The sequence below is a fragment of the Myotis myotis genome, unplaced genomic scaffold, assembly GCF_014108235.1.
Source record: "Myotis myotis isolate mMyoMyo1 unplaced genomic scaffold, mMyoMyo1.p scaffold_m19_p_52, whole genome shotgun sequence".
NCBI lineage: Eukaryota > Metazoa > Chordata > Mammalia > Chiroptera > Vespertilionidae > Myotis > Myotis myotis.
This window is the reverse complement of record NW_023416360.1, coordinates 254,572-276,972: the sequence shown is the minus strand read 5'-3', so window position 1 is coordinate 276,972 and position 22,401 is coordinate 254,572. Positions and strand designations below refer to the sequence as shown.

At 52.0% G+C, this 22,401-nt stretch overlaps 2 protein-coding genes across 7 annotated transcripts in view; one reads left to right on the top strand and one right to left on the bottom strand.

Moving 5' to 3' along the window:
* The window catches only part of LOC118657345 (centromere protein P), a 255,966-nt gene extending 246,330 nt beyond the window's left edge, over nucleotides 1-9,636 (top strand). For all 3 annotated transcript variants that reach the window (XM_036311222.1, XM_036311221.1, XM_036311220.1), the window contains 3 exons: nucleotides 7,319-7,398; nucleotides 8,556-8,647; nucleotides 8,961-9,636. In XM_036311222.1, the coding sequence (XP_036167115.1) occupies nucleotides 7,319-7,398; nucleotides 8,556-8,647; nucleotides 8,961-9,118 (330 nt within the window). In that variant the 3' untranslated portion in view covers nucleotides 9,119-9,636. The remainder of the gene's footprint in view (nucleotides 1-7,318; nucleotides 7,399-8,555; nucleotides 8,648-8,960) is intronic.
* Nucleotides 9,637-9,638: 2 nt separating this feature from the next.
* LOC118657340 (inositol-pentakisphosphate 2-kinase) overlaps nucleotides 9,639-22,401 on the bottom strand; it is a 143,739-nt gene continuing 130,976 nt past the window's right edge. For 3 of the 4 annotated variants that reach the window (XM_036311206.1, XM_036311205.1, XM_036311213.1), the window contains 2 exons: nucleotides 12,954-13,033; nucleotides 9,639-10,777 (listed from right to left, as the gene is read on the bottom strand). In XM_036311206.1, the coding sequence (XP_036167099.1) occupies nucleotides 10,552-10,777; nucleotides 12,954-13,033 (306 nt within the window). In that variant the 3' untranslated portion in view covers nucleotides 9,639-10,551. Of the gene's footprint in view, nucleotides 10,778-12,953; nucleotides 13,034-16,467; nucleotides 16,629-22,401 lie in introns of those variants that run through there. The other variant, XM_036311207.1, reaches the window with a different exon arrangement.

Genomic DNA, 22,401 nt, shown 5'->3' with positions numbered 1-22,401 from the left:
GGCTGCGGGGCGGGGCCTGGCTGTGCGCACCTGATCGCCCTTTTTCCTGAAGCGGGAAGGTGTGGAAGAGCTACCTTTGGAAGCTGTTTTCCTTTGGACCCCACACCCTCTTGCATGGCGCGTGCTGTGCCGCTCCGACAGGCGCTCGGTGAGTCCTCAGCCACCTCCTGGGGCTTCCACACGAGCTGCGGAGGGTCGCAGAGTAGCGTCTGGGCTGGGCTGGCGCGGGGCAGCGTCCGCCCCGCCCCACGCGGCTCTCCAGCTCCCAGGGAGCGGGAGGCCCTGGGTTTCGGGCCTGGCGGAGGGACGTGCTGGAAGGGGCAGGTGGGGGAGGTCACGGCCTCATGGGGTTATAGGGCCCTGGGTGCCAGGCTGCAGCCTTGGCCTCGGGGTCGAACAGGTTCCATCGCATGGAGTCGGGAGATGAGCATTCGCTCCTGGACAGGAGTTGCTCTTAATGCCCTGGCCAGTGTTGCTCACTAGTCGGCGTGTCAGCCCCTGGACTGAAGGGTCGTGAGTTCGATTCCCAGTCACAGGTGGGTACCTGGGCTGCAGGTTCCATCCCCACCTCCTGTCCAGGTGCGTCTCACATGAAGGTTTCTCTCTCCTCTCTTCCCCACCATCACCCCTCTCCTCCCTTCCTCCCACTCTCTCTGGAAATCATTAAGGATTTTTTTTAAAAAAGGAAAAGAAAAATAGAAGAAAAGAAAGTACATTTCAGCCTGAGGGCCCAGGAGGACAGGGCCCTGTGAGGCGGTAAGGTGGGGTGGGGGGTCTTGCGGAGCAAAGCCCGGCCACGTGTCCTGTTCATCCCGGGCCGCAAGGTCTGCGCCGCTGGGTGAGGCCACGCGCCCCGGTGGGACCTGGTCTTGTTTCTCGCGTGTGTAATCTGTTCACTTCTGTCCCCTCCTCCCCCATGGAAACACCAGGGCGCGGTGTGGTCCCTGCGGCTCTGGCTGCGCCCCAGGCGCCGCCCCTGCTCTGGGCGCCGGTCCACACCGCCCAGAGGCGCCGGGAGCTGCCGCAGCGCTGGCCTGGCGCCCGGTGTGAGTTTCCTGTACTTTTCCGTGGCGGCAGCTCTTTAGGGTTTTTTTTCCATCGCAAAGGTGAGGCCCTGGGAGCTGGCCGCTGGGGCCACAGGCTTCGCAGTCACTGGTTTCTGCTGGCCCGCGCTTCCCTCGTCCTCGTGGCCACGCGTGACCTGATGGCCACGTCTTCACTTTAAAGAGACTATTAGGGCCCGGCAAGTGTCTCCCAGTGGTCAGCGCGCCAGCCCACGCACGGGAGGGTCGCGGGTTCCATTCCAGTCAAGGGTACACACCTGGTTGCAGGGTCAAACCCCGCCCCAGTCGGGTGCATGTGGGAGGCAACCAGTCCAGTGTCTCTCACATGGATGTTTCTCTCTCGCCCCTTCCTCTCCACCCGCTCTAAGAACCAATGGGAGAAACAGCCCCTCTCCGCGGTAGGATTGTTTAAAAAGCAAACGCGATTGGAATCTATTCCAATAAAGTGGGTCCCTGAGACCCTCTGGCTCTTCCAGTCTCACAAAACAAGAAATGGGGGGACAGACGCCGCTGGGCCGCTCTGGAGCACGCAGCCCACGCAGGGGGTCCGAAGAGCCTGGGGCTGTGTGTGTGTGGGGGTGGGGGTGGGGGTGGGGGTGGGGGCTGTTGACTAAGCACCCTCAGGACACGTTTTAGTCCCCCCCACCCCCTCCTCCAGTCACACACACCCAAGCCGAGCACTGAGCATCTCCCTCCCAGGGTTTCTGGGGCCGGTTCCCGGGCGGGCTCTGAGGGGACACTGCTCCACGCGTCTGTCTGCCGCCCTGGCAGCCGGGGGGCTGGTCCCAGCGGGGCTCTCGGGTGCGGACACGGGTGGGGCCGGGCCTGTCTGGGCCTCGTGGTTCCCCAGAGGCAGTTCAGCCAGCAGCCATGGGGTCGAGGAAAATGGGGCAAAGTGAGTCACCCTCTGTGCTGGGGGAGAGAAGGGCGCCTGCTGTCCAGCCTGTGCTGGGGGCTCGGGGGCTGCAGCAGGAGCCTCGCCTCTCTGGTTGCTGCGCTAATGGGGTGGGGGGTGAAGGCACGTGCGTGGAGGGTGAAGGCTGGCCCCGCTGGCTGCTGCCACAGCCGGGCCTGGCACGTGCGGAGGGGGACGCGGGCGCTGTGCGCGGGAGGAGCGGCCGGGCCGGTGGGCGAAGGAAACGCTCTGGGGTTAGAAAGTGGTGATGGTTACATAACCTTGTGGATATACGAAACCTACTGAAGCGTACACTTTAAGGAGTGAATTCTGTAATGGGAATTACATCCCAATTTTTAAAATCATTGAATCAGCCAAACATCATCTCTGGGGAAAACATTAAAATGAAGCTGCGGACACGAGGGTTCCCGTGTGTCAGAGGGCGCGGGCCGCGGGCAGGGACTGGCGATAGAGGGCAGCTGTGAAAGCCGCCCCGCAGCCCCGGGGGAAAGCGGGTCTCAGGGCCACACAGGGCCTGGATGGAAGCGCCCCGTCGGCCCATCCTCTCTCCTAACCACGAGAGTCTGTGCAAGCAAACCCCAGGCGTGTGACTGAATAAGCTGGCCAGGCTGCTGCCTCGGCAAAACCTGCGCCTTCGCCCTTTCTCGGGGGACCAGGTCCGTCATGAGCGTCAGCACAGCGATAGGGAAGTTCCTGCTGCCGTTGAGCACGCTCCACCCTGACCAGCGGTATCATTTGTACAACTTCTCTGCCTCCTCCCTCCAAGCCCCCCCTTCTGTTGCTGGGACCCCCTTTGTCGCAGGTATCTGCCGCCCTCCTCTCTGCGGCCACCAGGCACACGAGTGAGGCTGGGCGGACGGGGTGACATCATGGGTCCTGCAGGGCTTTGCCCACGACCCCCGCGCTCTCCGAAAACACAGGGATGCCTGACCTCTTCCTAGCGTCCGCTTTTCCTTTTTGATGTTTAAAACTAAACTAAACTAAAGGGAGTACAATTTATTTTTAGTGAAAGCTTCTAATCTAAACCCTCCTTTTGGTCATGAGAAGGCCTGGTGAGACCGTGAGGCCTGCATGGAGGCCCTGCCCGCAGCCGTTGTGCTGCCCGCCCCGCGCTGGCGCCGGCCCAGGCCACAGGCCGCAGCAGCTCAGCCTGGAGCCAGGCCTCACCCACGCGTTCTCCTAGTGTTCCTCATGCAGTTGTTATTCACTTAGAAGAGCTTGAGGTTTAAAAGCCAGCCAGCACTTTCCACTTAGAACACTTAGGTATAAACTTTCCTATGAAACTGCTCCACTGAGATTAGAAGTTGTCTGTAACATAAACCAGGCCCGCCCAGCATGTGGTCAGACAGCTTGGTGTTTGCACATGTTCTGCCCGTCAGCGTCTTTCACACACAGGCTGTGGGCTGGGAGCACTGGCCTCCTGCTGGAGCAGCTCCATCTTTGTCCCCACAGGACCTGTCCCCAGATCCCTGGGCCTCAGGAAGACCCCATCCTTTCTGTGCCCCCCCTTTTCTGGCCCCTGCCCCTGCCCCTTCTTGGGGTCCTCAGGCTTCCAGACCAAGCACCTCCCTGTCCCTCCAGGAGGCTCAGAGCGGCCCCACAGCTGGGCCTGGGTCTGGGCACAGCTTAGGTGCCCATTTCTGCACCAGGAGGTGTCTTTCCAAAGCAGGCCCTGTGAGCTGGGACTCCCTGTGGGGCCTGCTCACCACACCCCGACTGCAGTCTGTCCCTGCAGACATCCAGGCAGTCCCTCTGTGGGGACAGCACAGCACTATTGTGCTGGTGGCCGGAGAGTCAGCCTCGCCATTGTGTTAATTCCAACACAGTCACAGGAAGCAGGGATACAGGCTGCTCTTCCCTCTCACAGCTGCTGCCTCCTTGGCCCGCCCTGTCCCAAAGGGCCTGGGCCGGCTGCAAACAGCAGGCAGCAGCCACTGCCTGGCTAGGAACTGACAGGAGAGTCTGTGAGCCTGGAGATGGGGGAGGCCCACGCCACCTTCCTGTTTGAAAGAGAGCCCTTTCACTTTAAAATGGGACACAGCCTCATTGGGAAGCTGCTGACTCGCAGACCACACTTCCCGCAGCCTCGTTACCCAGAACAGCCGGCCCCATGCCTGGGGAGACAGACAGGCCTGCGGGAGACCGGGTGGCTCTGCCTCGCAGGAGCCGTGTGTCCACGGTCACTGCCATGCCGGGGGGGGGGGGGGGGGAGCAAGGTGCTAGCCAGTGTGAGGATGGACGGGGTTGGGGTGTCCACTGTGTGGGCAGCCAGCCCACAGGCCTTAGTGTGAAAGGCTTTTAAAGCTGAGAGAAAAGCAGTCGTCTTACAGCGAGGAAGCGGGCAGGGACAGAGTCACCATGGGGAGTCGGGCGCTGCTGTCAGGGTCCCCGGGGCCGCCTGCCTGTCCTCCGCAGGACAGGCGGAAGGGCTGCCTCTGCTCCGAGGGTGGGAGGAATCAGAATGAAATTTCTGTAACATGTTCACCTTGGGGGGTTGATAGTGAGGCAGCATGGAGGTCTCGTGGCTGTGGAAAGATCTAGAACACAGTGCCAGGGAGCACAGAAGGCAGGAGTGCGGGAGCCGTGGCCAGGGCACCTAGATGCCGTGTGCTGGGTGAGGGGCTGGCATGTCAGAAACAGGCTTTCGGAGTGGTGAGACGCCTCACAGGGGTCTCCCACTTCTTTCCAGTCCCCTGGATCAGCATCCTTGTGCCCCACAGATTGCTCGTGGAAAAATGATAAGGGGGCTTCTAAACCACAGAACCACCGTCATTCAGAACTGCCTGAAATCTGGCTGAATGGAATTCCTACAACTAGGGATTTAAAGGAGCAGCCACATCAAGACTAGTAGGAGAGGCAGAGTCACTGCAGAATGAGTTGGTCCCACACCCATGTGTGGCCAATAAAACTGGGAGGGAAATCTTGGCTACGGAGGTCCCCCTGAGGAACAAGGTGTCCCAGCCCCATACCAGACCCCTCAGCCCAGGGTTCCAGTGCTGGGAAGATTAATCCCTGTAACTCTGGGCTGTAAAAACCAGTGGGGTTTGTGGCTGAGTCACATGAAAGCTGCTGGAGACCCAGGCAGCTCCTCTTAAAGGGCTAGCACACAGACTTACTCGGACTCATTCCCTCTGAGCTCTAGCACTGGGGCAGCAGCTTGAAAGGCCACAGGGCCATACAGGAGCAACTACATTGTCTGGCATCAGGGAAGGAACTGGGGGGAGGGCAGTTTTCTCCCAGACAGAAGTGCTGGCAGAGGTCACTGTTCCTTTTCTGAGCCCTCCCCCCACAGAGCCAGAGATGGGTGCCATATCTTAGATTCCATCAATTCCATCAGCCTGGCTCACACTGTTCGCCTCACCATGGAGAATTCCCTGAGGCCCACGCAAGCTGTTTGCAGTGGCTCTTCCATACCAATGAATTCTGTCCTGGCTCAGGCTTCAGACTCAACTAAAATCCTTCAAACAAGCAGCATTTGGTCTCAGCATGCTATGGACTTCTTGGTAAGTGGCCACAGGCCTGGTACTAGCAGCAGCCAGCCTTGGTTCACAGCTTGTCTTCTGGGCACATCCAAGCCCAGCACAAGGAGCAGCCATCTGCAGATTGCTTTGTAGCTCATGCCAAATGGCCCCAGACAGAACACAGATGGTGTTGATCATGGCCTGGATGCCCTAGGAGGCCCCAGTGTCAGCGCACTCAGTGGACAGCTTCAGACCACATTGAAGCACCGTTCAACCACCTCCACAAACAACACACTCAAGGGGCAAACTCAGCAAGCACCAGAGCTCTGCTGAAGTAAGTCCTGCTCTGTGGGGTGGGCCCCTGGACAGCTGATCCTATGGTCTGTGGTCACTGATAGCAGCCATCGGCCTGAAGGTAAATCCCTGCCATTAATGTGCCAACAGCAATCCAGGTTTGACTACAACAGGAGGGTGTACACAGCCCATTGGGTTGGAGGGGAGGCTGTGCCGCTGGACCCTACATTAAGTCACTCTACCAAGCCTGGGAGATGTAGCAGCTCTACCTAATACATAGAAACAAACACAGAGAGGCTGCCAAAATGAGGACACAAAGAAACATGTCCCAAATAAAACAACAAACTCCAGGAAAAAAACTAGACAAAATCGAGACAAGTAATCTACTAGAGGCAGAGTTCAAAACATTGGTTACAAGGATGCTCAATGAACTTACAAGTTTAACAGTATTAAAAAGAAGACATGGAAACCATAAAAAAAAACAAAACAAAAAAACAACAACCAGAAATGATGGAGGCACTAACTGAAATGAATAACTTGCAGGGAGTCAACTGTAAAGCATATAAAGCAGAGAATCAAATCAGCAATTTGGAATATCAGAAAGCAAAAAACTCCCAATCAGAAGAGCAAAAAGAAAAAGAAATCCAAAAACATGAAGATAGTGTAAGAAGACTCTGGGACAACTTCAAGCGTACCAACATTCACATTACAGGGGTGCTGGAAGGAGAGGAGAGGGAGCAAGGAATTGAAAACCTATCTGAAGAAATAATGACAGAAAACTTCCCTAACCTGGTGAAGGAAATAGACTTACAAGTCCAGGAAGCGGAGTCCCAAACAAGATGAACCCAAAGAGACCCACACCAAGACACATCATAATTTAAAGGCCAAAGGTTAAAAAGAGAGAATCTTAAAAGCACCAAAAGAAAAGCAGTCAGTTACCTACAAGGGAGCTCCTATACAAATATCAGCTGATTTCTCAACAGAAACTTTGTGGTCAGGAGGGAGTGGCAGGAAATATTAAAAGTGATGAAAAGCAAGAACCTACAATCAAGATTACTCTATCCAACAAAGCTATCATTTGGAATCAAAGGACAGATAAAGAGCTGCACAGACAAGAAAAAGCTAAAGGAGTTCACCACCAAACAAGTATTATATGAAATGTTAAAGGGTCTTGAAGAAGAAAAGAAGATTTTAAAAATATGAACAATAAAATGGCAATAAATACATATCTATCAACAATTGAATCTAAAAAAACACACAACAAAATAAATGAACAAGCAGAACAGAAACACAATGATAGATACAGAGAACAGTTTGTTGCGACGGGGTGGGGGCCCAGTGAAAAAGGTGAATGGATTAAGATGTACAAATTGGCTGTTACAGAATAGTCCCTGGGATGTAACGTTCACATAGTCAATAATATTGTAATAAGTGTGTCAAATGGGTACGTGATTTATTGGGATGATCACTTAGGTATGTGATGTCTAATCACTGGGTGTACACTGGACACTAATATAATATTGTCAACTGTAATTGAAAAACAAAAAATGATTTAAAAGTACTTAATTTTTCTTCTCCCCCAGGAGAAGTACCCAGCAGCTGTGCAGCTCCCTGAGGGGGCCTCCTCCAGCTGCATGAGCATCCGGAGTACCAGCCAGCCAGGGTGAGTGCACAGCCCGTGGGCGTCGGCTTCCTTGCTCGCCAAGTCCCTTCCCTGCAACCAGATGGTATTTCCTGGTGAAAACAAGGATTACAAATGTAGAGGGCAAATGCGAGCTGCCGACACCTGAAGAAACCTCTGTGGCGCCCTAACAGGTGCACACCCACCGACGGCAGCAGAAGAGGAGGGGCACGTGGGTGAAGAGGGATCAGGGACGGGTCAGCAAGCTCTGATGGAGGGAGGACCACCTGGCCTTCACTGCGCTGGGCGCCTGGGGGCACGGATCTGCTGGGGTGGGAGGGCCTGGTGACTGGCATGAGTGCCTGCCGAGGTTTGGGTTTGTTTTCAAGCCTCACAATTATGCAGGCTGCTGGGACTCGCCCTGTCGTAAGGGAACGTGTCCATCCCTCACAGCTGGAGCCTGTGGCTGGAGGCCATGTCAGCTTGCACTCTGCGGGACGAATGTGTGCATGCCCATGTCCCTTAGAGCATCTGGGTTATTCACTGCTTCCCACCATGTCTAACCTGTCCATGTCCCGGGCCCATGCGGACACAGCTTCTCTGGGCATATGCTTAGACATGCAATCCTTGGGCCATAGCGTAGACTCAGCTTTCTGTTACCACCAGATTCTTTTTTTATATATATATATTTTATATATATTTTATTGATTTTTTACAGAGAGAAAGGAAGAGGGACAGAGAGTTAGAAACATTGATGAGAGAGAAACATCGATCAGCTGTTTCTGCACACCCCCACTGGGAATGTGCCCACAACCAAGGCACATGCCCTTTACCGGAATCGAACCCGGGACCCTTCAGTCCGCAGGCCGATGCTCTGTCCACTGAGCCAAACCGGTCAGGGCACCACCAGATTCTTTTCAAAGTAGTTTACCAACTTATTTCCCACAGGAAAGTGTAAGTTCCTGTTGTTCCCCATCCTGTACTTGTACTGTCATCCTAGTATTAGTGGGTACAACAGCACCTCCCTGAGGCCTTCCTGGCCACGGCCCTGTTTGTCCAGGACTGACCCTGTGGGTGGGTGAGTGTCTAAGAGGGGGCCAGCTCAGCTCAGCTGGGGCAGCGCCTGCATTGGGCGGGGCCTCCTTCCTACGGCACAGTCACGCTTCAAGGCACCTGGGGGCGGCTCTGACCTCTTTCAGGTTTGAGCTGGTCATCGTCTGGAGGATGCACATAGATGAAGAAGGGAAGGTTTTGCCGAAGCTGGATCTTCTCACCCAAGTGCCACAGCGAGGTAGGTAGGCCAGCGGGCTCTGCAGTCTTAGTGCCCAGCAGGGACACCCACTGATTTCACCTGGTTCACATGGCAACAATCAAAGGCTGAAAATCTCAGTGTACTTTTTATGTCATTTTAAAAAATATTCTGATCAATAACACTCCAGAAGCACCCGTGGAGGCCCTGCGCCCAGGCCTCCTGGGCGGCTGCACAGTGTGGGGAGGGGGTTGTGTCTGTGGGCTGGGCTGTGCTGACGGCTGGCACAGCAGCAACAGGGGAGGTGGGCAGGGTCCCGGCCGGTTGTTTCTGACCCAGTGTGTTCTCCTTACAGCCCTGGAGCTGGACCAGAAGGGAGCAGTCACAGCTGCTCCTCTCCACTTCCGGGCCCTGCTGGGCCTGCTGGGCATCGAGGCGGCTCTGGAGAGCCTGCTGAGGCTGCTCTGCGGAGGGAAACCCCGGTGCCCACCCAGCACTCAGTGTTGCTACTGACTAGAAACACTGGCTGCTGCCGACTTAGCAACCACCCCCCCAGCACACGCCTGTGCAGTGGTGACACATGATCTGTCAACTGTCAGGTCATGAAAAACACAGACAGCTGTTTAAACACAAAATGAAAAGCCTGACACATGAGGAGCAGCTGTGCCCCCTCCCACCCCCGGGAGGCTCTCCCCTCCCCTTGGCCTCCCGAGCTGGAAAGCTGCTCCCCTCAGCCAGTCCTGAAACGCACTCTTCTTGACCCAAAACAGCAAGTCTGCACTTCAACCTGCAGTGGGACAGCGAGACCCACTGTCCCCCACAGGCCTGGGCCGTCCCGCCCCCCCCCACCTAGCCCCCCCTCTGTCCCACCCGTGAGCCCCAGCTCTATGTGCGTCCAGCAGGTGGAGTCTAACGCCTCCTGCCCCCACACTAACAGGAGAAGATGGGCAGCACTTGAGTATTTTTCCGACCCTCTGAGTACAGAAGTAAATGTTATGACAGAATTAAAGAATAAATTCTAGAAAAACTGGCGTAATTCAAACAAGTGTAATTCTCAAATTATCACAAAATTTCCCCACAAAAATTTACAATCAGCAAAATATTCTCCTTATATTTCATGTAGCATTTTCATATAATTCCACGGTTTCACTAACATAATATATTACAATGAGCCTTCATTAATCCCTCAAAATGATGCTATAAATAATCAGTCTGTACAACCGAAAATGGAGTGAACCTGCCACCAGGACTCGCATGTTCACAGCAGCCTGGCGCCTGGGGAGCCCAAGAGCCCGGGGCGCCAGCAGGGCCGCTCCTCCTGCACCAGCGGCGTCAGCCCTGCAGAGGCGGCCCAGCACCCAAGGGAGGCCCAGGGCAGAGGCACTGGGCTGGCGCCTCCCCGCAGTTCAGAGTGGCGTCACTCAGGAAAGGAAAGGAGTTGGTGCTCACGTGACGGTGTCTGCCCAACCTGAGTCCCGTGGCCCCTCTGATCCCACGCAGAAGGGTGGCCATCTGCACTGTGCCCTCACCTGCAGGAGCCACGGGCCTGTGCTGATTGGCGTGTGGCTGGCCACTCAGCTGAGGCAGTTCCAGTAGGATCCCTGTTTTCTTAAAAGGCCAAATTGTAAGATCTACATGACAGTCCGTGTTCCGTGTGCTAAGAGCCTGGTGGTAGGAGATCCAAACCTTGGGTCTTACAATCAGGCGTTTGCATTAGAGGTTAGACATGAGCCTTGGGTAAGGAGGAAGCTGCCCGAGGCGCCAGGACACAATGCAGAGCCCCCCTGGCCCGCCTGCCCTGGGAGGGGCCTCCATCCTGCATCCCAGCAGCAGCCCCAAACAGTGGTTAGAAAGCAACAACATTCACAGCCAGTCACCCACCACAAAGCGCTATCGTTCAACCTTCACATCCCATGTTCAAGTTTCAAGACACCACAGGAGAAAAGCTAGACCTTATGGAGAACTAAGGTGCAGTCTTCGCTCTCCTTGAGCCTGGCCGACACCGGGGCGGCGTCTTTGGCGCGCACGGCCTTCGAGTAGTAGCTGACGATCTTGCCATCCAGTCTGTACTGATGCGGGATGCTCTCGTAGGGCTTGAGGTCAAGGTCCAGCACAGACACGGAGAAGGCAAACCTGGACCGCGACGCAGGGACCACAGGCCTCTGGTCAGAGCTGAAAACAAAAAGCAATGTCAGTGCTCCCAACCCTCTCCTTGCTCACAAAGAGCACCCATTCTTGCGCCTACATGCACCCTGTCTGTCCGTGGTGTGCACAGCGCTCAAAGCTTCTGCTGTGGGACCTGCTAGTGCCCAGGTAAGAAAGGGTTAATGTGCAGAAAGATGAAAAACAAATTACTAGGATATCTGTGACCTGCCCCCTATCCCAGTGGTAGAAGCGAATGCTGGGCCAACTATTACGAAACCTAAGAAAGAGCAGGAAGATCTGGCCACTCAACAGCCAAGTGGATGATAACGTGCTGGGAGCAGACGCCCCGCTCCTTTCTGCTTGCTCACAGCTGCCTGCGGGTTTATTCTCGACTCAGTCTGCAGTGTTTTGTGTTCTGTCTCTTAGTGCTTAGTTTTTCTAAATATCAGAAGTCACAGGCTGAACGCTCTGTGGACAATGACTTGTACTTGAAGACCCCGAGACTGAGTCTGAACTTTGTGCTCAGGCTGCTGTGGAGCACGCTCAGGGCACAGTCGGCAGCAAGGTGACTGGCACGGGCGTGAGACGAGTTCATGCGGCTGCAGGGAGTCAGTCAGGAGCCGTGCTCTCCCCAGGCTGAACTACTAGCTAGAAATCATCAAAAAACAAGTCAACCTATGAACCAGGAGGTCCTGGACTGCAGGCTCGATCCCCAGTAGGGGGCGTACAGGAGGCAGCCAATCAATGATTCTTTCTCATCACTGATGTTGCAATCTCTCCCTCTCTGAAATCAATAAATAGATATTTTAAATATATATATATTAAAAAATGATAAAAGTAGCACCTTAAAAAAAAAATTCAAACAAACAAAACACCCATTTCGAAAGTTCTGCCTGAGCAGGAAGCAGCGAGCAGGCTCCTGTGCAGACAATGCTGATCGGCCTGAACTCTGACTCATTCCTACTCGAGACCCAGCTGACAGGACAGGGACCTGGGCTCCTGCGGGTTCTTAGCAAAACCTCCCCACCCCCCGCCTCCCCCGCAGAGCAGGGAACACGTCTGCACATCAAGGGCTTGCTTCCATCTCCTCCCCGGGTCTTAATCCCGAGCTCAGTGCAGCTGGGCCTGGACAGAACTACACAGTTTCAAGGACACCTCCATTTCTCCCTTTAGAACCAGCACCAAAATGAGGTGAGCCCATCACCAGCTGCTGGGAGCATGGGAGCAGGGCCGCCTCATGAAAACTCAGACCCTTTGTCGGCCAGAAGGTCCCCAGGAGTCCAGGGCATGGCTCCTGACACCTAACCCTGGCCACCCTGGGCTGAGACTGGTGCCCATGTTTCAGAACTTTCTGGACACGTGACCTGGCTCCTGTCCATGCGTTTTTATGAGGGTAATTTCTGTTCCCCGACTGTACCCTTGCGTCAGGCAGGTGGGAGAATGTAGCATCTCTGTGGTTTCCTCTCATGCAGCACCAGCTAATCCAGCCAATGGAGTCCTCGTAGGTAAGCACTGTGGCCTCTTCTTTGGGGATAATGGTGGTTTTCAACCAAACAGAACCATCTTTTTCTGTATTTCAATTTTACCCTATAAATGTCCCTCCATGTTTCCTGACCAGCAAACGGACAGCTCAGTGCCTGTCCGGCAGCGGGCCTCCTGGGGATGTTAGGTCAAAAGCAGAAAACCTGGTGGTAGCCAGTGCCAGATGCCCCGGCCAGAACGAGGATGTTCCGCAGACACTGGGGGCTGGCGCCCCGAGAGCAATGCCGATGACACCATCTGTGACTAAGAAGGTTCGCAGGTTGATCCTGAATTCCTAAAAGAGGCTGGGAGGAGGCAGGGTGACGACGGGGTCTCAGGACGATGCTACAGATGGAAGTAGACTGCGCCCAGCTTGCAGGTGTCACCTGACCGAGGCCAGACTACACCAGGGCAACAGCTCCTCAGGCCCCTGGCCGTGGCAGCAGCGGGCTTCTTTGAGAGAAAGGAATTTGCACACAGAATCCAAACTGCTTCTAAGTCCTTAGAGTATTTTCTTAGAAAATGGTATAATAACCTTCAGTTAAATAGAACAATCTTTTAAAATTATTCTCCATGCCTTTTTATAGCGAATTACAACCTTCTGTGATCTCTAAATGTGGGAAAACCCTCTTCTGAATCCACAAAATCCCATCTGGCCAGAGCGTCAGGCCCGGGCCCTCACCTGGCGTCCTGCAGGCAGGGGGAGAGCGCGATCATGATGGAGCAGTCCTTCGCCGTCATGGCCACCCGGTACTGCTGCACCTGCGGGCAAGGAGAGGTCAGCTGGCACCTCCTCTGGGAGTCTGGGAACCAGCCCCGGAGCTTGGGGGGAGCAAGCTGCAGGGGTGACTGGAGGAGTGGCAGCGTGAGGGTGCACCTTGTTCTCCCCCTGAAATTTCAACAAGTTACCCAACTGTAAGTCAACCGAGAAACCCTGCTCAACACAGACACACACCTGAGACCCGCCACCGAAACAGCTACAGGTGGGCAGCCAGGAGGCACGGGGAGGCCAGAGGAGAGGAAAGCCCAGGTGGCCAGGCTGGGAGAGGGAGGAACAGAGAGCTGCTGGGGGTGGGGAAGGGCAGCCCAGCAGGGCGAGTGGCGAGGAAACAAACAGGGACGGAGCCAGCAGATGCCTGGAAGAGCAAGGCTTCTACCCTGTGGCTTCCCACTGTCAGGCCAGCAGTGGGGTTTCAGACAAAGAAACAGAACCAGAGCCCTGCCGCGCGTGGACTCCACAAACTCGCCTCCCGTGGCCCTTGGTGCCGGGTCCAGGAGCATATGATCTGGAAGCCAAGAGCTACTGCAGTAGAACTGGTTTCCACCTGTGACTGCTTCCCAAGAGGGGTACTTGGGGGGGACCCCATTACAGTGAGGGCAAAACAAACCCTACCCCAAGCAGCAGGGCGGTACCATCTTAGGGAAGCCTCGCAGGCTCACCTCCGGGAGACCACAGAGGTAAAAAAACCTTGCGATGCAGCGCCATCTGCTGGAAAAGAGTAGCAAGACCTCCGCAAACACCAGGGAGAACCACAGCAAGAGGGACCAGGAAGGAAGGAAGCGGCAGGCCCAGCTTGCCCTCGCCCCTCCAGCGGGGTGTGGACCCCGATTCCGAACCCGGGATTCGTCTTCAGGGAGGCAGCCACAGGCCTTAGAAGAAAGAGCGGTAGGTGGCCTCAGCGCCTGCTGTGCCGGCCAGTGACATCCCTCCAACCTCAGGAGGGAGTGCAGCGTCCCCCACGGGCAGCCTGGCAGCAGGACACGCCTCGGGCCCTCTCACCCCACAGGCTGTGCAGACCCCTGGCAGGATGCTGCAGACAGGGTCTCCAAGCTGCGTTCCATCACGCCAGCCCCACGGGATGCAGGCTCGGATCTTGGATGGATGCAGAGACAAGACCCGGCTGGGCGATGACAGGCCCTACGACACCAGCCTCGGCTCTGCAGCTTAAGCTCAACACCAGCTGCAGCACACGTGGATGTGTGTGAACGGGCCAGGAACGCACCTGCGGGGCTGCCACGCAGACTACACGCACGAGGTGTGCAGGATCTGACTTGTAAAGCCGCGTGTGCTCACATGTGTTAAAGACACAGAAAGATCCCCAGAGAGGGCTGCCTCCAGGTGGACTTCGGGACATTCTGTCCCTTTTGAACTTTCCTATATCATTTGAATGTTTAGTTTGAATAGCTCTCACTTTTACAAAAATGAACTAGTTACAAAACATGAAGTGGGCCTTCCATGTTCTCACAGGCTGGTTTGTGGTGACAGACCTGTCCCGTTAGCCACTCCCCTGTCACTCACCCAGAGGACCCACCCTGAGAAACCTCCCCGGTCTGCCTGCCCAAGCCAGGCTGTGCGGCACGCAGGCCTACTGACTGCCGGTCCGGGCCTGTGGAAACCTAGAGTTTACAAGTAGAATGAAAAAGGAGCTCCTCTCCTGACACTATTCATTTTGCTAAGAAATGGGTATTTCACAAAGTACATAACAAATGACGTCCAAAGAATTCCTAAGAGATACGTATGAAAAACAAAGTACAAAATATTTAGCATGTCCTGATCTGGAAGACATAAAACTCAGAAGCCATAAAAGACTAAATGATTTGAATACCTAAAAATTAAAATCTTTTATATGATCTAGTCATAATGAATGTAAAAGACCCGTGAAAGAATGGGAGAAAATATTTGCAACATATAACAGGTGATCAACATCAAGACTATAAAAAGTGCTAGTTCAATATGGAAAAAGAAAAGAACCCCCAAAAGATGGGGACCAAATAAATTGAAAAAGAAATATAGCCAAAAAATACCTGAAAACTTGTTAAACCTTATTAATAATCAAGGAAATGCAAATTATAACAGTGAAACAGTTTTTTTACTCATCAGATGGACAAAACTATAAATATGTATGTATACTAGTATCTGACATAGAATGAGAGGGCTGGGCTTACCCTTCGAGTACTGCTGGACTGTAACTGGCGCCAACCGCTGAGGTCAACTAGAAAAAGCTGGACAAAATATCAAAAACATCTGTTTGAAAGGCCAAGGAGGGAAAAGTGTGGGACCAGGGACACAAAGACATTCGGGTCTTTTCTGCCCAGGAAGGGGCACAGTGACAATTTGGGAAGATTGGCCAACGGGCACTTTTAACCGACCTCCAGGGCTCTGGGGACAATAAGCATGATGAACCCCCTCTTTGAGTTAGTTTCCAAAATGCTGCATCTTTTATCCTATCCAATAAAAGAGTAATATGCAAATTAACCAGCACTCCACAACAAAGATGATGGTGCCCACAGCCAATAAGGAGAAAATATGCAAATTGAGGGTCACTGCATGACAAAGATGATGGCGGCCGGGCCAGGATGCTTCTGTCGTTGCCACGGCGACGATGCAGGCATTCCGCCCTGCCTGCGGAGGGCCTGTGGGCAGCACGGAGGCGCCCCCGCCGCTCTGGGCTGGTGGGAAGTGCGCTCCAGGCCGGTGGGCAGCGTGCACAGGTGAGGAGAGTCTGGCCCCGGCTGCTCTGGGCTGGTGGGCAGTGCACGTGCATAGGTAAATTAGACTGTATTCGAGTGTGGGTGACGTTTGCACACTAGGGGAGGAGGAGAGGATGTGCATGTGGAGAACCTCTGGGCGGGGGAGGCGGGCCGGCAGAGGGCGGCCTATACTCCCCACATGGCAGTGGCGGGAGCTGTGAGCGTGCCAAGTGGAGCCTGTGGGCCGAGCTGAAGTAGGGCCTGCAGGCCATCAGTGCTGAGGAGTGGCTGCACAAGTCCCGCCTCCTGGCCCAGAAGGTGCACGATCGCAGGGACAGCCGCCATAGTGGGCCAGATTGATGCCCTGCTGGCCGTGCCATGGGTGTTTGTGGATCTGCGAAGCCACAGGCCTTCGGTGCACACATCCTCTCCTCCCCCGTGGTGTGCGAATGTCCCCCAGTGCAGTCACCCACGCGCACCTGCAAAAGTCCTGGACCATGGCGCGCAAGTTCCCCCCACCCCTCCGGCCGCACTTCCATCAAACCCAGCATGCCTACGTTCCCCACAGGACGTGCGCACGTCCCCTCCGGCACGCTCATGTCCTTTGGAGAGAGTCAGGGTGTTCTGGGTGCTCGGGGTGGGCGCCTGTGAAAGGATAGTGAGAGGGTGGAGTGGTGACGCCCTGTTCCCACGGAGGCCAGTGCAGCAACGAGATCGCCTCTGTGGGGCTAATGCAGGTGCTGAGGTGAGAGCAGGTGTCGATAGACACACCTGGTGGGTGCAGGGGGTCCTCGCTGAGGTGCCTTCAGTCAGTGTTCAAGATCGGGAACCCAGAGGAGGCGAAGAGGTCCATCCTCTCAGTGACACAGCAGAAGAGTCGGGGTGACTGCAGAGGAGGAATGTGCACTTTGGGTGCCAGTGCCCATGAGTGAAGGCTGCCCTGACTGAGCCTCCCTCCCGTGGGTCCTAGCGCACTCCTGCCAGGCAGCAGGTGACAGGACGTGCTTTTCTGAGTTAATGAGAGAAAACATTGATTCTCCTGCTGCCCGCGAAGGTGGAAAGTGAAGTGGGGAGACATGTGGGGAGTGAGCGAGGTTCCCTGTCTGGCGGTTCCAAATCCGCATTGCTTCCTTTCATCGCTGACTAGAGATATACAGGGTGTCCCCCCAAAATGTATACACACTTTGAGTACCTACTAATTCCAATGGGTTTAAGCATGAGAAGAAAGAAACAACAATGGGGCTGTCATCTGTTAAAAGTTTGGGCACAAACCGGCAATCGGACATTCCCCGAGGGGTCCCGGATTGGAGAGGGTGCAGGCCAGACTGAGGGGCCCCCTTCCCCCCACCAGGCCTCTAGTATAGATATCTCTCCTATATAATAAAGAGGGACCATGAAAATTGACCATCACTCCACCACAAAGATGCCTCCCACAGCGGAGTGGGGGTTTCGGTAACACAAGATGGCTGCACCCACAGCGGAGGCTGAGTTCCCATAACGAGCCTTAATGAGCAATCAGCAGGGACCTGAGGCTGCGCCCTCTGCCTGGTGGAACTTGACAGGAGACCTCAAGGTGCGTCCCCCTGCCCCAGTGCTGGGTTGGGGGAACTCAGGCTGCAACCCTGCCCAGCAGGGCTTGACGGGGGACTTCAGGCTACGCCCCACCCCCCACCCAGCGGGGCTTGATGGGGGAACTCAGGTCACGCCCCCCATCTGGTGGGGTGTGACAGGGGATCTCAGGCCGCATCCCCCACCCAGCAGGGCTTCACAGGCGATCTCAAGGTGCACCCCCCGCCTAGCCCGGGCTGGGGGACCTCAGACTGCACCCCCCGCCCCAGAGCTGGGCCAGGATACCTGAGGCTGCGTCCCCCGCCCAGTGGGGCTTGACAAGGGTGGGACCGGCCAAGTCTGGATCTAGTCCAATGGTGGGGCTGGCTGGGTCTGGGTCTCATGCGATTTTGAGGCGCATGTGGATGGGAGGGGACTTCACTCTGGGTCCTGTGGTGCGCCCCAGACTCTGAAAGGAGGAAGATTTTCATATACATTTTACTAATTTTCTTTCATCTCTAACATTTCTATTATGGAGAAAGGGCAAATAGCAACATTAAAATATTTCCTCTAATTAATCCCCTTTTAATGTGCATGAATTTTGTGCACCGGGCCACTACAGTGTGTGTGTGTGTGTGTGTGTGTGTGTGTGTGTGTGTGTGTGTGTATGTATTTTTTTTAAGGTATTACAAATAGTAGTATATAGGTCTCTTTTTTCCCCCACATTGACCTCCCTCTGCCCCCCCCCCCCCAACACACACACAAGTGTCTTACGTCTGTTGGTTGTGTTTATATGCATACATACAAGTCCTTCATTTGGTCTCTTACCCCCCGCATCCCCTACCTTCCTGCTGTATTTTGACACTCTGTTCGATGCATCTTTGCCTCTATTTTTGTTCAACAGTTTATAATGTTCTTTATATTCCATAAATGAGTAAGATCATGAGGTATTTATCTTTCACTGACTGGCTTATTTCACTTAGCATAATGGTCTCCAGTTCCATCCATGCTACTGCAAATGGTAAGAATTCCTTCTTTTTTACAGCAGCGTACTATTCCATTCTGTAGATGTACCACAGTTTTTTAATCCACTCATCTGCTGATGGACATTTAGGCTATTTCCAGATCTTAGCCATTGTAAATTGTGCTGCTATGAACATAGGGATGTATATATCCTTTCTGATTGGTGTTTCTGTTTTCTTCTGAGATATATTCCTAGAAGTGGTATTACTGGGTCAAATGGCAGTTCCACTTTTAATTTATTGAGGAAACTCCATACTGTCTTCCATAGTGGCTGCACCAGTCTGCATTCCCACCAGCAGTGCACGAGTGTTCCTTTTTCTCCACATCCTCTCCAGCACTTGTCATTTGTTGATTTATTGATGATAGCCATTCTGACAGGTGTGAGGTGATACCTCATTGTCGTTTTGATTTGCATCTCTCGGATGATTAGTGACTTTGAGCATGTTTTCATATGTCTCTTGGCTTTCTGAATGTCCTCTTTTGAAAGATGTCTATTTAGGTCCTTTGCCCATTTTTTGATTGGACCGTTTATCTTCCTTTTGTTAAGTTGTATGAGTTCCCTGTAAATGTTGGAGATTAAACCCTTATCGGAGATAACATTGGCAAATATGTTCTCCCATGCAGTGGGTTTTCTTGTTGTTTTGTTGATGGTTTCTTTTGATGTGCAGAAGCTTTTTATTTTTGATGTAGTCCCATTTGTTTATTTTCTCTTTAGTTTCCATTACCCTAGGAGCTGTATCAGTAAACATATTGCTACGACAAATGTCTGCTATTTTTGCCGCCTATGGCTTCTTCTAAGATTTTTATGGTTTCCCATCTTACGTTTAAATCCTTTACCCATTTTGAGTTTATTTTTGTGTATGGTGTAAATTGGTGGTCTAGTTTCATTTTTTTGCATATATCTATCCAATTTTCCCAACACCATTTATTGAAGAGACTGTCTTGTCTCCATTGTATGCTCTTGCCTCTTTTGTCAAATATTAATTGAGCATAATGGCTTGTGTTGATTTCTTGGTTCTCAGTTCTGTTCCACTGGTCTATATGTCTGTTCTTGTACCAGTACCAGTACCAGGCAGTTTTGAGAACAGTGGCTTTGTAGTATAGCTTGATATCTGCTATTGTGATCCCTCCAACATTGTTCTCCTTTTTCAAGTTTACTGCAGCTATTCGGGGTCTTTTTTTTTATTCCAGATGAATTTTTGGAGAATTTCTTCTAGGTCTTTGAAGTATGCCATTGGTATTTTAATGGGGATTGCACTGAATTTATAGATTGCTTTGGGTAGTATGGACATTTTAATGATGTTGATTCTACCAATCCATGAACATGGTATATTCTTCCATTTGTTCATGTCTTCCTCTATCTCTTTTTCTCAGCGTCCTGAAATTTTCTGAGTACAGGTCGTTTGTCTCCTTGGTTAAGTTTATTCCTAGGTATCTTAATTTTTTTTGGTGCAATGGTAAATGAGACTGCTTTTTTAAAAAAAAATATATTTGCCCTAACCGGTTTGGCACAGTGGATAGAGCATCAGCCTGCGGACTCAAGGGTCCCAGGTTAGATTCCGGTCAAGGGCATATACCTTGGTTGCGGGCACATCCCCAGTAGGGAGTGTGCAGGAGGCAGCTGAACAATGTTTCTCTCTCATTGATGTTTCTAACTCTCTATCCCTCTCCCTTCCTCTCTGTAAAAAATCAATAAAATATATTTTTAAAAATAAAATAAAAAAATATATATTTTATTGATTTTTTTTACAGAGAGGGAGGGAGGGATAGTTAGAAACATCAATGAGAGAGAAACATCAATCTGCTGCCTTCTGCACACCCGCTACTGGGGATATGCCCACAACCAAGGTATGTGCCCTTGACCGGAGTAGAACCTCGGACCTTTCAGTCTGCAGGCTGATGCTCTCTCCACTGAGAAAACTGGTTAGGGCAGAGATTGCTTTTTAAATTTCTCTCTCTGTGAGTTCATTATTGGTGTACAGAAAAGCCATAGGCTTCTGGGTGTTAATTTTGTATCCTGCTACATTGCTGAATTCATTTATTAAGTCTAGTAGTTTTTTGATGGAGTCTTTAGGGTTTTCCCTATACAATATCATGTCATCCACGACATTATATTGTATATAGACAATATCATGTTTTACTACTTCTTTTCCAATTTGGATGCCTTTTATTTCTTCTTCTTGTCTGATCACAGTGGCTAGTACTTCCAGTACTATGTCGAACATGAGTGGTGAGAGTGGGCATCCCTGTCTTGTTCCTGTTCTTAGGGGAAATGTTTTTAGTTTTTGCCCATTGAGTACAGTGTTGGCTGTGGGTTTGTCATATATGGCTTTTATTATGTTGAGGTATGATCCTTCTATTCCCACCTTGCTGAGAATTTTTATCAAGAAAGGGTGTTGGATTTTGTCAAATGCTTTTTCAGCATCAATGCATATGAGTATATGATTTTTATCTCCCAGTTTATTTATGTGGTGTATCACATTTATTTTTATTAAATCTTTATTGTTCAGATTATTACATTTGTTCCTCTTTTTTCCCCCCATAGCTCCCCTCCACCCGGTTCCCACCCCACCCTCGGCCCTCACTCCCCACCCACTGTACTCATCCATAGGTGTACATTTTTTGTCCAGTCTCTTCCAGCACTCCCCACACACCCCCTCCCCCCGAGAATAGTTAGTACACTCCCTTCTATGCCCCTAATTCTATTATATTCACCAGTTTATTCTGTTCATCAGATTATTTATTCACTTGATTTTTAGATTCACTTATTGATAGATGTGTATTTGTTGTTTATAATTTGTATCTTTACCTTTTCTTCTTCCTCTTCTTAAAGGATACCTTTCAGCATTTCATATAATACTGGTTTGGTGGTGATGAACTCCTTTAGCTTTTTCTTATCTGTGAAGCTCTTTATCTGACCTTCAATTCTGAATGATAGCTTTGCTGGATAAAGTAATCTTGGTTGTAGGTTCTTGGCATTCATCACTTTGAATATTTCTTGCCACTCCCTTCTGGCCTGCATAGTTTCTGTTGAGAAATCAGCTGACAGTCATATGGGTACTCTCTTGTAGGTAACTGACTTTTTTTCTCTTGCTGCTTTTAAGATTCTCTCTTTGTCTTTTGCTCTTGGCATTTTGATTATGATGTGTCTTGGTGTGGTCCTCTTTGGATTCCCTTTGTTTGGGGTTCTCTGCGCTTCCTGGACTTGTAAGTCTATTTCTTTCACCAGGTGGGGGAAGTTTTCTGTCATTATTTCTTCAAAAAGGTTTTCAATATCTTGCTCTCTCTCTTCTTCTGGCACCCCCATAATTAGGATGTTGGTACGTTTGAAGTTGTCCCAGAGGCTCCTTACACTGTCTTCATAATTTTGGATTATTTTTTCTTTTTGTTTTTCCGTTTGGGTGCTTTTTGCTTCTTCGTATTTTAAATCTTTGACTTGATTCTTGCGATCCTCTAGTCTGCTGTTGGAACTCTGTATTATATTCTTTATTTCAGTCAGTGTATGGTTAATTTCTAGTTGGTCCTTTTTCATAACCTCGAGGGTCTCACTAGATTTGAGTGTCTCACTAAGTTTATCGGCGGTTTCTAGAAAATTCTTGAAAAACCTTAAAAGTGTGGTTTTGAACTCTATATCCAGTAGTTTGCTTTCCTCCATTTCTGTCATTTGTGACCTGTTTCTTTGTCTCTGCATTTTTTATGCTTCCCTGTGTTGATAGAGTGGCTTTCTGTGCTAGGTGTCCTATAGGGCCCAGTGGCTCAGCCACCCCAATTACCTGAGGTGGACACTCTTGGTGCACCCCTTTGTGGGCTTTGTGCACAGTCTTGTTGTAGTTAAGCCTTGATTGTTGTAGATATCACTGGGAGGAATTGACCTCCAGGCCAATTGGCTGTGAGAATCAGCTGTGTCTGCAGTGGGAGAACTTCTGTGCTGGAGACACCCTTCTGGGGCAAGACTTGCTTCAGTGGGGCTTTGGTGCTCACTGAGTCTGCCCCCTGAGTGTGTACCTTATGGATCTGAGGAGTTGTAATCTGGATGGTCCCACTCTGACCACTGGGTACACTGGCTCTTGGATCTCTAAGGTGCTAAT